Source organism: Camelus dromedarius, chromosome 16 (assembly GCF_036321535.1).
Source record: "Camelus dromedarius isolate mCamDro1 chromosome 16, mCamDro1.pat, whole genome shotgun sequence".
Taxonomy (NCBI): domain Eukaryota; kingdom Metazoa; phylum Chordata; class Mammalia; order Artiodactyla; family Camelidae; genus Camelus; species Camelus dromedarius.
The window spans coordinates 45,625,053-45,640,876 of record NC_087451.1 but is presented as its reverse complement, the minus strand read 5'-3'; the positions used below and the strand labels follow the sequence as shown (position 1 = coordinate 45,640,876).

The window sequence follows — 15,824 nt, the reverse complement described above, 5'->3', positions numbered from 1 at the left end:
AATGGCCTTGATCTGGGAGTACAGGCAATAGACTTCACTAGGACAACCCTGTGGCTTAGTAAGTTCTGACTGTATTTGGTCCTTGGAATCACCAACTGTACGATTTGTATCACAGAACACTCCAGTTAGCAGTGCTCTATCCCTGGAAGGGAGTAAGTATGAATTCCCAGGGAGTATCACATTCCTTTAAGAATAGCAGAAGTTCCTGGGGATGAAGGCAGGCAGGAAGGAGAATAACAGAGTAACTCCATGTACTCGGTACTATGGTAACAACTTAACACACATTATGTCTTCAGAAAAGAAACAAATTCTATTTACATAACTTGCTTATCATAGCACGTGACCAACCTGGAAGGGAATGTGGAAAAGTTAAAACTGGTGTTTAGGATGATGGGATTCTGGGTGTTTTCTGGGTTTTGTTAGTATTTAATTTCTTTTTACTATAAATAAAAAAATAACTGGTAGAAAAATTAATGGGAACTTTTACTGTATCATTTTGAACTATGGTACATTAGACAACAGATTTTTTTTCCATTTAAAACTAAACATAGGGGGAGGATAAACTAGAAATTTGGGATTAACAGATATATACCACTATATGTAAAACATACACAACAAGGACCTACTATATAGCACAGGGAACTATATTCAGTATCTTGTAATAACCTAAAATGGAAAAGTATCTGAAAAAGAATACACGTATACATATGTATATGCATAACTGAATCACTCTGCCATATGCCTGAAAGATTGTAAATCAACTATATGTCAATAAAAACAAAATGTATGCAACACTGTAAATCAACTATATTTCAATTAAAAAAAAAACCCTAATGTATGGTAGGGAACGGGTGATGAACAGGCAGAGAATGGAGGATTTTTAAGGCAGTGAAAATATTCTTTTTTAATGATGGATATGTGTTCTTATACATTTGTCCAAACCTACAGAATATACACCACCAAGAGTGAATCCTAAGGTAAACTATGGACTTTGGGTGATTATGATACATCAACGAAGGTTCATCCTATGTAAAAAATGTACCCCTCTGGTGAGTGATGTAACAAAGGTAGGGATTATATGGGAAATCTCTGTGCCTTCCTCTCAATATTATTATAAACCTCAAATTGCTCTTTAAAAAAACAAATAATGTAAAAAGTCAAAACAAGACAGAACAGAGAAATACACCTAGTGCTGGGCAAAGATGTTCTCTTGAGGTCTCTTCCTTTTGGCTTTATACTTTATGTCATCTAGACACTCTTAAAGGGATTCCCTGGTGAGGGGGACAAAGAGACTGCTATTTGTGGGAAGGCAGGGAAATAAGCAGCAAGGTGGCTTTACAGTCCTTCATAAACTGAAACGAAGCAGGCTGCACCTTGTAAGTCAGATCATCTACTGTGGTGTTTCTGTTTTCCTCTTGTTATTCCTCCTGGCCCCTATTAAAGCATTGTTTAAATGTTCCAGTCTTACTTCATAGCTGCGACTAGGACTGAAGAGAGGGGTCCTGGCTCCGAGCTTGGGCTAGGGTTCTGCACGTACATAAAGCGTGGTAGTATCAGTAATGATCACAAGTGAATCCAAGGAGGAAGGAAAATTTTACAGGGCAAGAAAAGGGCCGTAAGGCCAGCCACCTCTAGGCCTACTAGAGATTTCCCCATTATTAACCTTAAAAGACCAAGAAATTTTATTACTGAACTGCTTTATCTTAACACATTTCAGGAAACAAATTTCAGTATTCTACTATCTGATCATAATCTCTGATCCCTCTAATCAATGAGAGCAAACATGTATTAAGCAATCTGTTGAGTAATACAGCTTACTATAAGCATCATTTAATGGGCACAAAAGCCCTCTGAGCTAGGTGGCATTGTATCAGTGTCCCCCTTTTACGGATGAGGGAATTGAGGCCCTGAATGGGTGGGTGACTTAACTCAGGTCCTAACTAGTAATGTGGCATAGTTATGACCTGAACCCAATTTGACTCCAGAATCCATTATTCTAAACACTATAATAAACTGCCTTCCTAACCTCTGACATTCCCCCATTACTCAGGCTCTTACCTCTCACACATCTATTCCCTCGATCCCTGCATCGTTTCCCAAGGCCAACGGCCTCTCCGGTCTCTTCCTTCTCTCTCCTCCCATTATCTCCAATTCCTATGGGGACCAGTACCCTTGATTTCCCTGCACCCAGTCCCTTACCACTCCACGAGAGCCAATCCTAAATCAGCACTATAACCTATCCACCTTATCCAGCGCGACGCCAAGGAGCTGAGTGCTCCTGCGAAGGGTTCATGCTCCTCACAGCCGTCTTCAATCTCTTGGAACCCTCAGAGCACGGTTTCTTCAAATCATATCACACCCCCTGTGCCCCTCACTCCAAGCCCAGGAAAAGCTGAAAAATTCAAGATTTTTAATAACTTCTTGTTAAACTTATCTACATTCACAAGTCTGCTAGCCTCTTTTCTACCAGGTTCAGAGGATGCTTCCCTCTGCTTGCCCTTTACTCTACCCGTGCCGCGGGGACACCATTCCATCACTCATCACACTTCTCTGCTGCACTCTGGACCACTATTGGCTCCTTACTATACACACACTCCAGGTACTTCCATTTAAAGATACCTGCCTTGACTTCCATCTCCCTCTAGGTGGCATCTAAAGTCCCTCCTCCTCCTCTAGCTCTGGCAAACTGACAGTCCTTGCTGTCTCCACTCCCTCACTTCCCATAAAGCCTCACCCACTGCATCCTGGCGTCTATCCCCACTATTTCTGAAACAGCTCTTGCTAAGGTCACCAATGACGTCCTGACGGCCAAATCCAATGGATACTTGTCAGGCCTTATCTGACTGAAATGCTCTTAGGCAACTGACACTGTTAAGTGCCCGTCCCAGCTCCTGGGCTTGGAGGCCAGGGCCCGGTACTCTCCCAGTCTGGCCACACTGCTGCTCAGTGTTCCCTATGGTTCCAAACTCCTCCCTCTGCTCTTCGTACTCCTTACACTATCCCTGGATAGTCTCGCTCACTCTGGAGCTTTCAACCATCTCCTTTATGCTGACAGACTTCTAAATCTACATTTCAACCCAGACATCTCCAAGCTTCAGATTGCAAAGTTATCTCCACCTGGACATCCTATAGGAACTTTCTTAGTTCCCCCAAACTGCTCTTAATTTCTTACCTCATTTCTCCCCCTGGAGATTCAAACTTGTAATACTTTTCATCAAAACTAAGAGGAACCACTAAGCGGGAAAAAATACACACACACATATTATGTACTTATCTTGGAATTAAAGAAATATGATATAAATAAGTATCTTCTAGAACCTCTATATGGATGTTCTCAGGAACTTCAAACTTTTAAAATCCCACCCTAAACTAATTTATCTTCTCTCTTAAACCTGCTCTTCTTCCTGCAGTCTTCCAGTTGGTGGCACCAACATCCACCTAGTCACCCATGCCAAAAACTGAATGTTCCTTTGACTTCCTTTCCCTCTGGCATCCCACCAAAATGAAGCTCTGCTGACTTTACCTGCCAACTACTTACCAAATATGTTCCCCTGTCCCTACCACTACGTCCCCTGCTCTCATCCTTTTTCTCTGGACTTCAGCAGTAGCCCCCAAACCTGATCTCCCACTCTATTCTTCTGGATCCAACTTCCCCACAGCTGCACGAGTGAACCGCCTCCCACAGAAATCTGGAAGTCATTCCCATGTTTAAGACCCTTATAGGATTCTTACAGAGGCATGTAATGTCCTCCATGATCTAACTCGTTTATCCAGCCTCCATCTCCTAAGTCCCAATTCCACAATTTACTCCAGTAAACCTTGAACTTTTCAGAGCCCCACATACAACATGCCAGTTACCCCTTCACACCTCTGGCTGCAAGAATGCCTTCCCTTACCCACTACTCACACGTTATTTCTTTCAGAAAGTCTTTCTCTCTCTCTCTTCCAGACTGGACTAGTCATTAACCAGAGTGCTCTCACAGATTCCCAAATAACACAAGAGCTCTACAAATTACCACATCACAGTGTAGTTCTCTTGACTACACATGTCTCTCCAACCAGGTACTGAGATTAAGGAAGGCAGTGACTCTCTCACATGCTGTGTGTGTAATGCACTGAATACAGTGGCTGTCAACAAACACCAATGGAATGAATGAATTATGTAATTCCTGTTATCTGATCATTGAAGGATATACACCAACCTAAGAAGACAAACACTTTTCCTTGCACTACACTCCAAAAAAAAGTATCATGGGGGATTTCAGGAAAAGAACACTAGATTTTAAAAAAAAGGTATCCTTAACAGAAGCATTACTGAAAAATTTCAAGCCTTCTTTATACACTGCATAGTCAAAGCAATACGAAGGCCAGAAGGAGAGAAAATGCTACAGTTAAGAGTTATTTTAAGAGAAACCAGGATCAGGTGATTTAAAAAAAAAAAAAATCTGTTGAGGCATTTTTTTTCTATGTATGTATTATATTTCTAGAAAAAGAATCCGACGATTTTCCTGTGTGTTTTTCTGTCTTGCTTCTTGTGGTCCACGAAGCCAGCTGAAGTTGTCAGCACAATGAAACCAAACTGATGGGGCAAGAGCAGATTACTCTGCCACTTTTCTAGATCTTTGAGTTGTACATCAAATCCAGGGCTGGTCACACCATCACACTTGTCTAACCTGCCTGTGGAGTTCACAATTTTCCCAGCTCTGTGATCAGCAATGATTTCAAATTCTCCAGTGTAACCTTGCCTCATCATCACAGTCAGAAACTGGACAATGACTTTGGAATGCAACCTAATAAGAACCTAGCATCTCCTTCTCTTTTTGGCACTACTGATGCTCTTGAGAGCATCAGCCAGGACAGGACGTGCATGGTACCACTGGTGGGATGGAAAGACAGCAGAAGGAGCAGGCAATTTTTTATACCTCGCAAAAACTTAAGTACACACAGTTAACAAATCCTCATATTATTCTTTCTCAATTCCAGCTGCCTTCAACTGGGCCTTTGGAAGCAGCTTATGGGGAAACAACACTCAGATTGCTAGTTACACTTGCTTTTTAATATACACACTATGTTGCTGGTCAAAAGATGACCTATATGACTTGGTAACAAGCCCCAGGAAAAATGCAAAGACGGTGATTTTTGTTCAAATTAAAGAATCCAACTTCTACTCTTACCTTAATCTAAAATCATCACAACTACTTAGACATGGGCTATAGAATTCCTACAGGGAATTCTCAGAAAACAACTGTGAGGTGACCTGACACTCCAAGCTGCTGCACCATAAAGCATGGAGACTGGCACACTGAACAAAGCTGGGAAGAAAGGAGAGCAAAGCAGGCAAGACGGTCGTGACTGCCATGTATACCTTGGTGAAGGTGGTGGAGCCAGAGGCCATCAGAATTTGACGCACACGGTTGTGGAAGCGCTGCATTGACTCATCATCCACACGCAGGAAACACTGAGCTGTCCGCTCCTTAGTAACCTAAACCACAAGGTCAAGGTTAACTGTCTCTGGAACTGCCTGCCCCAGGAACAAGAACCAACCCTGACCACCACTAAGTCCTACCCTCCCAGCAAGGCTCAACCGACTGACAGTGAAAAGGTATGTGGTGTTCCGCACCCCAGCCTACCTGGGAGGTACAGGGTAGTAATCTACTCCTGGCTCCCCGCCCAGGCTGTACCTCATTCTGTAGGTTCCACACCCCATCCTTGTGGGTGAACTCCTCATAGCTGGTGCGGCACTTAGGCAGGATGCGGCACTCAAAACCACACATGTTAAACAGCAGGTTGGGGTTGTCTTTACTGTACACGGACACAAAGCTGTTCTCCCACTGAACTGTAGTCACTGAGCGTGGCAGACGGTTCTTGATGTCCCAGAACACTGCCCGACCCCTGCCCACAGAGAACACAGAGTCACATCAGTCTCCTGGAAGGAATTTCCCTTCAAAGGCCAGACTCATGAAATCCCGACAGAGTACCTCCTCCCACCCAGGACACCAAATCATAAATTCCCTCTAATTGTCCTCCGGGTCCCTCAGGCTGACATCCTTCCAGCTCCCACAGCCCCAGCTTAAGACTCACAGGTTGACATCATGCTTCATGAGGCGCATGCGGGCGTCTCGGGGCCAGCACTTCTTGTTATTATAGCCAACGATGTTTTCATTGTTGGGGTCAGGGTGCTCTGTCAGGTAACGCTGGATCAGGTCCCGAGCCTCATCTGCTGTGAACCTACACCAGACAAGGAGCACTGCTGAGGCCCAAGTACACTGGGATCTCATGAGACCTACGACTCCATAGACAGGGGCCAACCCCAACCCCTACCCTACTCACAGGACTTCATTCTACCTTAGAGCCCCAACCCAGCAGCAAGTCAACTCAGGTACAACAGCCGCTGCCGGAGGCTGGACATAGATCTCAACATCCTGCAGGGACAAGAGTCCAGGCAAGCCCTCACCTGAAGAAAATATGGATACGGTCGATGTATCTGCAGAAGAGACGGATGGGATGGGCAGCCTCGGTGGCTATGTCTTGGAAACTGAGAAAATCGTTTGGCATCTGAGGGGGCCCAGCCATCTCACTGGCCCGGTGCAATCCCAACACAAGCAAATCCATCACCAGGCCGTAGTACTGCACAATGAATGAGGCAAACTGCAGGCCTCTGATGATCCCATATGAATTCGTATGGTTCATGTCCTAGAAAGAGACTTACAACTTGTAACCACGGCCGTGTCCCAGGCTTCTCCAGGGCCCATCCTCTTTTGTCCTCCCCTCAGCAAATCCCAAAGTAGTGGGCCAACCACCCCTCCCCTTAGTCCTTGCTACCCTGCCCCCCAGACCCACCTTATAGTTGATGACGACGTTGTTCTTGGCTGTCATGTAGTCAGCTATGTTGTGGTCCACGATAAGGCGCAGCAGCCGATTAAGCAGGGTCAAGTCGATCTTCTCATACATCTTCTCAAATCGGGACTCCAGCATGACGTTGCACTCGCCCTCACTTGTCTCCCACACGTCCTGCAGGTTATTAATGCCTGAGGAGCAGACAAGACAGGTCTTCAGTAGGTTAGAAATTCCCTTTCAAAACTAGTGCCTACGGTAGCCACCATGTTCATAACCCAATCACACAACCACTCCATTCAGTCACCTGGATTGCTAGGAGAGTCAGCTTTGTTCAGTTTATGACCAACACTGTTTTCCTTGCTACCATGCTCCAAGACAGTAAACTAACTAGACTGCCTAGATGAGAATTTTGAAGTAGATCTCAATTCACCTTCCTTCCTCAGGGGCAATTCCAGAAAAGCTTTACCTTGACACCACTTGTAAACAAGCAGAGGTGGTGGTTCCGTGTCAGCAGGCTTGATCCAGGGTGGGAAGAGGCGGCGCTTGTCAGCTTCATACCACAGGTACTGGTCCAGGTAGGCATCAGTTATCTTCTCCAGTGGCTCCACATCGTACACTGGCACCAGGTGGCTATAGAGATCCATGAACTCAATGCCGACCTGTGGGACAAGGAAGCTGGCTCACATCAATTCATTAATCACCTGAGGCGACCTGCCACCCTGGGCACCAAGAATGAATAACACAGTTTAAAGAAAATGGGGGCATCTCACTCACTTCTTTAAAGGCTCTCTGAGTGAGGAGGTGACGCTTGATGCGGGACAGCGCCTCATGGGGGTTGTCATAGGCTTGCTCGATCAGACCTAACTCCTCTCTCTGAGACTGGTTTAACCGAGACTTCACACTGACAAGGTAAAAGAACAGGTGAGTGGGAAAACCAAGAGGAAGCCAAGCCCAGAAAGCACTGAGGCTAAGCCTTCTTTCTTTGGACTCTGACCTTCCCACAGGAACCTGTCTACTCCTCACCTGTAAGCTTCTTTGAGCCGCTCCAAGGCCAAGATGAGCAACTTGGTGTCGTGCTTGTAGGAGAGTGGGGGGAATGGGATGGGTGAGAACCTACGGCTTTCCAGCCAATGCACAGTGGTGGTATACACTGCCACCGCCTCCTCTGCTGTAATGTAAGGACCGTCCTGCAAGATGGACATGAGAATGAGCTTCCCACTGTAGCCCAATCCCTCCAGGACAAGCCATGGTCCCAACTTTGCAATCCACCCTCCTGCCCACCCCTCAACCCCCAGCCCAGCCTACATGGCCCAACCTTCAGGTAGTTGTGCTGCCGCTCCTGTTCGGCCTTCAGGTAGAGCCGAGTGAGGCGGCCCAGGTTCTTTTTACACACAGTCTTGTCTACAGTGGCCCCACGGCGGATCCGTTCTCGGTTGTAGTGAGCAGTGTTGGTCCACCAGTCAGCCTTGGCCTTCACGTATCGAAGGATCATGTTCTCTATAGGTGTTGGCAGCCCAGGGACCTGAAGTGCAAAAAGCACAATAGGAAAGTGATGGGAGCCACATGGCCTAAGGTGGTCCAAAGTGGTAATCCTAAGCCCAGGAAGATGAGCTCCATGCCTCCTGAGTTGGGGAGACACCCACCTTCCAGGGAATGTTGGCCTTCCAGCAGCGCCAAGCTTCACTGAGGTGCTGCAGGATTGTCCGGGCCTTGTTCTGTTTGATCCCCTCAGGCATCATGTCCAGAATGTCATGCATCACAGCTGCCCGAAGTTCCAGGTCAAAATGAGACTCCACTCGCTGCTTTGTTACGGTCTTTGCCACCCCCTTCGAGTGTCGGCCTAGAAATGAAAGTGATTAAAAGCAAGATTCATTGCTTCTAATGAGTCTCTACTCTTGTGGCCCACCGTTAACCATGGATACAATGAAATCAGTAAGTATAAACAAAGCATCCAGTGCATGCAAGACAAGATGTCTCAGACACTCACAACTATGCTTCTGAGGGATTTTTATCCTTTAAATGCCCAACAGCCTCAAGACTATAGAGCAAAGCCCAAGAAACATAACACTAGCTCAGACTCACTGGAGAATGGGCCTTAGAGGTAATCTAGCAGAAAGTGATTCTCAGTCTCAAACAAGGGCAGGGGACAGGACAAGAACACAAATGATCTATTTTTAAAGCCAAAATGGGAGAAGACGGACACAGAGAAAACCACTCACCTTCAAACTGCCGGGCTAGGAGGTTGCCCAGCCATCGTTCCAATAAAGGCGTGATGCCACGCATGAAAAACAGCCAGACCCGCCAGCCAGCAGCCCAGAAGCCACAGCCAGGGCCCTTCCCTACAGGGCCCTAGGATACCAAGCAGAAGTCAAGAATACAAGTTAGCAATTCATTTAGACAACTACAAAAAACTGGGCAGTGGTGGGGCAAGGAGCACATATACAGCAGTGAAGGGAAAAAAAGGAAACTCTGAGACCTCAATATCTGAAATAGAATAAAGAAGAAATCAGTAACTGAGATTCCCTAGTTAGACCTAAAAATGGGCTTTTGGGGGGAAGTGTTGAGATTCACAAGGTGAGGGCAGTAATGAAAACACTTAGACTCTCTCTCTAAACAGATCCCTGAAAAGAGCCCTGACTCTGTAAAAATTGAAAGGTATCTGAGAAAATGAACGTACAAGGGCACGGTCCTACCGTATTGAAGCGGTAATAGATGAGATGCTTCAGGTCCTTGCACATGCGAATCTGCCGCATCAGCTTGTATTTATATCGGTACATGCCCGTCAGCTGCCCCACATGGGCAAAGATATACTGCAATCCATCTGCCAGCTGCAACACAATTGCCCTATTAGGCTTTAAGCTAGAGCCAGCTCCACAATCAGCACAGGCTTCACCCAGCATCCCCACCTGGGGCAGGGACTGGGGATTCCTAGCCTCACCTGGAAGGCATCCACATTGCCCAATCGATACTGCACATGACTGTCCACCACCAGCTTAGTTAAACGCAGAACTTCCCGACACAGATGGAAAGCATTCCCAAAACGAGATTTCTTTCTTTCCTGGAGAAGATGCCAACAACAGAAACATTAGTCAGCAATGGTCCAGACTGATGTCTGCCTTCCTCAGGGGCCAGAGTCCATCCCTCAAGCCCAGGGGACCCTTGAGGTCCCTTGCAGATACCTTGGTGGTGAGCGTCTTGACAGGCTTCAGGTTGAAGTTGTAATCCAGGTGCAGGTAGTTGAGATTTTTGCGGTGAATGAGAAGGTTGAGCATGTTGTAGCCCTGGCGGCAAACCTGTAGCCCCACTTCCACCCAGTCAAGCTTTGTAGACTGAAAGAATTTGGTGGCTTTGAAGGAGCGGAACAGATACCTGGGGTGAGAAGGAGTCAAGAGTTAGCCTCCTGATTACCTTCAGAACAAAAGGAGGCTAAGCACGGGCCCTAGAGCACCTCACCGCTTCTTCTGGGCTTTAGGGGGCCGGTGCTTCAGGGCATTCAGCACATAGTACTTAAGCAGCTTCTGGTAGGAGACCCTCACTTTCACGGGCTGCCCAGCAGGACAATGCTCCCGATACCTGAAAAAACAAGCCCTCAGATCTCTCCTTCCAACCTCTCTGATGAAGGCTGTACACCCACCTAGCTCAAGTCTTTCTGCCTATACATCCACGACCATCCCCCCAGGTAGCAGCCTTACCAGTTCTTGACAAGGGGGATGTCTAGGGCCCGGCGGGTGCGACCAGAGCGTAGGTTAAAGGGTCGTGGGGCCCAGAGCAGGGCGATGCCATTGGCTGTATTGTCTGTGTAGAGGGGTGTATCCTTTAAGAAGGGCTCCACAAACTCGGGGAGCTCAAACTCTTCATCATCATCTGGCAATGGTTCTTGGCTCTGAAAGAAGAAACCCCAAGGGTTTAGCTCCTGCTGAACTGGGCAGAGACCTGGGATGAGAGGGAAACTCTCTGGGGCCAAGCACAGTGGCTACATCTACCATGGAAACTGGGCCGCCTGACAAGAGAAGCCCTGAAGGACCAGGGCAAATGGGGCCAAGGGAGCAGAGATCAAGGCAGGACCAACCAAGAAAGCAAGCAAGATACTCCTCACACCCCAACTGCCTCACCACCCAAGACCTCCCAGAGGAGCCCCAATACCAGAAAAGGTAAACACTGCAATCACCTCCTGCCAAGGTCCAAAAACTGGGCTTAGGGAAGATCTGTTCATGTTAAGAATATATTGGAACATAGATCAAGAGCAAAAACATTATTCTAAATGTAAGGAGCCAGTCACAAAAGGCCACGTACTGCACGATTCCATTTATATGAAATGTCCAGAATAGGCAAATCTATAGAGACAGAACAGATTACTCGTTGCCTAGGTAAGGGAGGTTCAAGGGAAATAGAGAGTGACTACTGTATGGGTATGAGGCTGCTCTTTGAGGTAACGAAAAATGTTCTAAAATTACCTGTGGTGACAGTTGCACAACTGTGTAAAGAAACTAAAAACCAACAAAGTGTACACTTCAAATGGGTGAATTGTGTGGTAGTAAATTATAGGTCCAAAAAGGATTAAAGAAAAGAGAACACATTGGAAACGGACCAGAATAAGGCTACATGGAGAGTCCCAGGGGAGTAATGATAAAGCCCAGATGGATACCACAGAAACCAAGATAATACCAATACCTTGGTTTGAGTCACATGCTGAACTCCCAAATTAGCTTTTGCTCAAAGGGAACATTTAAAGATGGAAAACATGTCTCCCTCTGGCTGAATTTTTATCTAGTAATGCTTCCATCCAGTCACGAAATTTCTTTTGGAAAAGTTGAGGTCAATGTGCCTTCACTGAATTCATCAAAGGGATTAAAATCACTGTGTTTGGACAGTGGTATGCTGTTTTTTTTCTTCTTTATTTTGTAAGCTTTCTGTAATATGGCCTATATTTATTTTATAATTTAAAAACTAAAATTTTAAAATAAGGTGAAAAAAAATGTCTTTCCTCTCACCTTGACAGAGTGTCTATGGGAAATTGGGTTGATCAAAGGATCAAAGTAGAAAGCTGGCAAATCAGGATCCTCAGTTTTGATGAACACAACATTAGGAGTGTGGTACCTAAAATGAAAGAAGAGTCAGCCAAGGTTCTCCTGCCCTGGCCCAACCTAAATGACAGCCTTCTCCTATCCCACAGCTGTGTTCGAGTTTTCTCACCAAGTGAGGTGGACATGATGTGGAAGGTTGTTGTATAAGTAAGGAAAAGCAATCTTGTACTCAGTACGGATAGGCTGCCGGATGATGATCTTGTTAATATCATTGAATTCATTCCAGTCTTCATCCCTAGGATACAAAGTCAAAGATAAGCAGACTAGCTGGGGAGACTGGAAACTACAATGGGATCTTAAGGATCAAGATTAGATTTTACTTAACCCAAAGTGCCTAAAATTTCAATTCTCTGCAACTTACTGTAGGTTGATGTCTCGGACAAGAGGTTCAAATTTGGGGCCTCCAGGGATGGCCATATTGAGTGCCTTCGAGGTGAAAAAGGCCTTCAGATCAAACAGATAGAAGTAGTTGTCATCTACCAAGTCTGTTAGGAGCTGATTGGCCAAGCGGTAGAGAGTAGACATCATGGGCAGCGTGAACTGCCAGCGCTGGTAAGTGGAGCCATTCACGTATCTAGGAAAAAACAGAGACGCACGTCAGGCAGGTATACCCGCTAGCCAAGCCATACTACCTGTTGCTCTCCCAGGACTCCTTCTGGAGTTCTAAAACTCTCACAGGAGTGGTTAACTCCAACGATCACTCACTTCCGGCTGTCTCTCAAAGGCTGGTGGTCATAGAACCAGTCCAACACAGGGGCATCCTCCTCAGGGTCCAGCTCTAGCTGAATGGCCTCCAGCGGCTCAACATCTAGGATGTTGTCAGCATAGTCCAAAGGTGGCTCCTCATCATCAAAAGGGGGGAAACGCATCCTCTTGAAATGCCGCCTGTCTCTCTTTTCTCGACGCATCATAATCCACATTGACCTGGAAGTCAACAATGTTGCATAATGGTTTCCACCCCAATGCCCCCCAACCACCACCACCACACACCATATCCTAGGCCTTCTCACCCCCACTGGGAGATGTAGACAGGCTCAATGACCCAGGGAATCTCATTGACAAAGGAAATGGCTCCAGTGATGTGGTACAACACAGGCACATCTCGAATCTGCTCCCAAGGCATAGGCATGTTTTCCAGGAGTTTGAGGACAGCATGGGGCATGTACTTCAGGGCACTGCAATAACAGGAAGACAGATGATTAGAAATGACAAGGTGTTCTACCTGTTCCAGGAAGAGAAGCCACAAGGTATCAGAGTAACACATTCCACAGAAAACTCTGCCTTTTAGCCCAGACTCCCAAACTCAGTACACAGGTCCTTCACGATCAGGAACTCTGCCTCCCCACCTCCAATTGTGCTATTCTTCTTCTTAAACTTAACTCTCCCACAATACTAGGTTTCAGTCCCTTTAAATAGCTCTTCCCCTAAAGACAGCCTTAAGGCTATATCACATTCTAGTCTCTCTGTATCTTTCCATAAGTAATTTATTTTATTTTTATTGTAGCCATTTGTCTCATATCTGTTATGTCACTAGACTGTGAGCACCAGAAAGGGCATTACTTTCTGCTCACTGCTATATCCCTGGCACTTAGCAGTTCTCAAAAATATTTTTGAAATAAACAAAACTTCCATGGCTGTCTTATTAAGTAGCTAACATTTCTGCATCAAAATGGAAAAGGAATTTGGTAGGGCACTTGTACCTCTACCTGTACTCAGTCAGCTGGGGGACACAGAAACACAACAGAACACAGACTGCAGGAGTTAACTACCCCTGAACTTGAAGATCACAAGAATGCACAAGATATCTTACTCTGGGCTTCAACCAGTTCAAAGACAGAGACATCTTATAGTATCAACAGGACAAATTAAAAGCTCCAGTCTTAGATCAGGAAGAAAAATCAAGGCAATAAAAAACATCACTAGAAGATCTGGAAATTATGACAGAATCCTAGTAGTTTTCTGTCTTCCTTGATAACCATCAAGATAAGCTGTCACAGAAGATTAAAGTTCCAAAATGGCATAGCAGCTATCCACACTGCAATTTACGGGGCAGGGAAATGGGAAAGGGGCTAAACTCCATTAATTCCAGGATGCTCCTTACCCCAGGTAGACCCTTTTGTCGTGGCGAAACTTCCTGTTGGTCATGTCTCCATGGTCTCGAATGATCTTCCTGACATGTTCTGGAGGCATGTCTTCCTTCTGAGCGTCCACAAACCCAAACTTCCGCTTTTCCGCATAACGCTTGGCCTGCAACTGCTGCCATTTTCGGGCTACAAGGACACCTCAGTTTAAAGGACTGCACACCTTTAGCCTAATCACCCTCACCTCTTGCCCTAGGGTAAACTCCTGTCAGGATGTATGACAGAGGGCGGGCATCCAGTGGGAGCAGCACCTAACAATTCTCCTGTCTAGTCGCTCTGCTTTATTTTTTTTCTTCTTCCCATTTATCATCGCCTGGCATTTTTGTTACAACATTTTAAAGTTTTCTTTTTACTGTCTTCCTCATTGCAATTCAAACCCTGTAAGGGCAGAGGTTTTTGTCTGCACTGCTATAGTATCCCCATTGTTTGGATTAGTGTCTGCAAATGACACAGACTTTTATTTTTTATGTAGACGGTTTTAAAGACTTAATTAGGTGAAAAAATAAATGAGAGCTACTAAGGGTACTAAGACCTAATGTTTTGACACTTGCCAAACGGGGAAAGTGTTCAAACCCTCTGCGCGCACGCGTACACCCGCCCCCAGGCGCCGCTCCCGCACGCTTTCTTAACCTTTCTCCTGCAGCTTCTCCTCCGACATGTAGTCTGGCAGCGGGGCTAAAGGGCCGGGCACCGGGTTACCCGGCCCTCGGTAAGGAAATACTCCGGCCATGCCCGGAGAATCTGAGGAGCGACGGAAGAAAAAAATTAACGACGAACAGGGCCAGGGCCTGGGCCCGCAAGAGTCGCAGCAGGAACACGTCGAGACACCCGGCCTGCAGTCCCGCCTGGCTCAGAGTGCGCCCAGCCCCGCCCGATCCCTCCGGCCGCTCAATCCGGACCCCTGTGCCTCCCGCTGCCCGGCCCTTAAAGCACGGCACGCACCCCCAAACCCCTCACACAGACGGCCGCTTTCTCGCGACGCAATGGCGGCAAGCCTACGTCCGCTCCGCGTTCCCAGAGCCAGGAAGTGCGCCACCCGGGTTCAGCAGTTGACCCAATAGTTGCTGATGTGTTCGGACGGGTCAGAGAGATTACCAATCAGAGTTACAATTTGGGCTAGAGGGGGCGGGTCCACAGACGGAAGTATTTGTAAGCTAGAGGGTGTGGTCGGAGCAGGCGCAAGCCCCGCCTCCCACGTTTCTGAAACGGTTTCTGTGGCCTCCAGCAGCTACTGGCGTTGGGCCGCTAAAAACCCACGCTTCCAAAGTTACAATAAATTTGTCAAAATTTACACGTTATTCTGTGTCTGGTGCCATAAATGTAGACTTGAGGTGCAGTACCAGCTCCGAGACATTCAGTCTTTTGTTCATGGCATTCATTCATTCTTTCAACCATCATTTATTGAGTGCCCACTATTTTATCAGAGATTGGGAATACGCGGGGGCATGTACGGAGAAATCAACCTCCCGGAGCTCACAGGGTAGCCAGGAGATAAACAAGAAGGAAAGGCTCTCACAATGCAGTGTGATGGGATTTCTGGGGCAGGGAATTAAACTCTGTCTAAGAAATAAAGGAAGAGTTAGTTAATGAACCTATAAAAATAAAAGAGGCCTTGGAAAATGACACTGCCCAGTATTTTTCCCCCTCCCTCTCCATTCCTCTTTTCTCTCTCTGGCAATAATTACCCTACTGAGTGTTTAATAGACACCATGTAAATGCTTCTTGACTCCCTCTGGCTGTGTTTCATCTTGCTGCCTGAATT

General features: G+C 46.4%; 1 protein-coding gene and 1 pseudogene across 1 annotated transcript in view; both read right to left on the bottom strand.

The window, feature by feature from the left end:
- PRPF8 (pre-mRNA processing factor 8) overlaps positions 1-15,108 on the bottom strand; it is a 29,291-nt gene extending 14,183 nt beyond the window's left edge. Inside the window, exons 1-24 of the mRNA XM_031468527.2 lie at positions 15,005-15,108; positions 14,693-14,803; positions 14,023-14,191; positions 12,932-13,096; positions 12,627-12,845; positions 12,283-12,495; positions 12,031-12,156; positions 11,829-11,934; positions 10,530-10,720; positions 10,291-10,410; positions 10,017-10,206; positions 9,776-9,895; positions 9,531-9,665; positions 9,057-9,186; positions 8,481-8,677; positions 8,153-8,359; positions 7,861-8,024; positions 7,612-7,738; positions 7,304-7,496; positions 6,841-7,028; positions 6,455-6,693; positions 6,082-6,228; positions 5,682-5,892; positions 5,366-5,482 (exon numbers count right to left, since the gene is read on the bottom strand). Of these exons, the coding sequence (XP_031324387.1) occupies positions 5,366-5,482; positions 5,682-5,892; positions 6,082-6,228; positions 6,455-6,693; positions 6,841-7,028; positions 7,304-7,496; positions 7,612-7,738; positions 7,861-8,024; positions 8,153-8,359; positions 8,481-8,677; positions 9,057-9,186; positions 9,531-9,665; positions 9,776-9,895; positions 10,017-10,206; positions 10,291-10,410; positions 10,530-10,720; positions 11,829-11,934; positions 12,031-12,156; positions 12,283-12,495; positions 12,627-12,845; positions 12,932-13,096; positions 14,023-14,191; positions 14,693-14,792 (3,774 nt within the window). The 5' untranslated portion in view covers positions 14,793-14,803; positions 15,005-15,108. The remainder of the gene's footprint in view (positions 1-5,365; positions 5,483-5,681; positions 5,893-6,081; positions 6,229-6,454; positions 6,694-6,840; positions 7,029-7,303; positions 7,497-7,611; positions 7,739-7,860; positions 8,025-8,152; positions 8,360-8,480; positions 8,678-9,056; positions 9,187-9,530; positions 9,666-9,775; positions 9,896-10,016; positions 10,207-10,290; positions 10,411-10,529; positions 10,721-11,828; positions 11,935-12,030; positions 12,157-12,282; positions 12,496-12,626; positions 12,846-12,931; positions 13,097-14,022; positions 14,192-14,692; positions 14,804-15,004) is intronic.
- LOC135323180 (small ribosomal subunit protein uS8-like) lies at positions 745-5,289 on the bottom strand (annotated as a pseudogene).
- Positions 15,109-15,824: the final 716 nt, after the last annotated feature.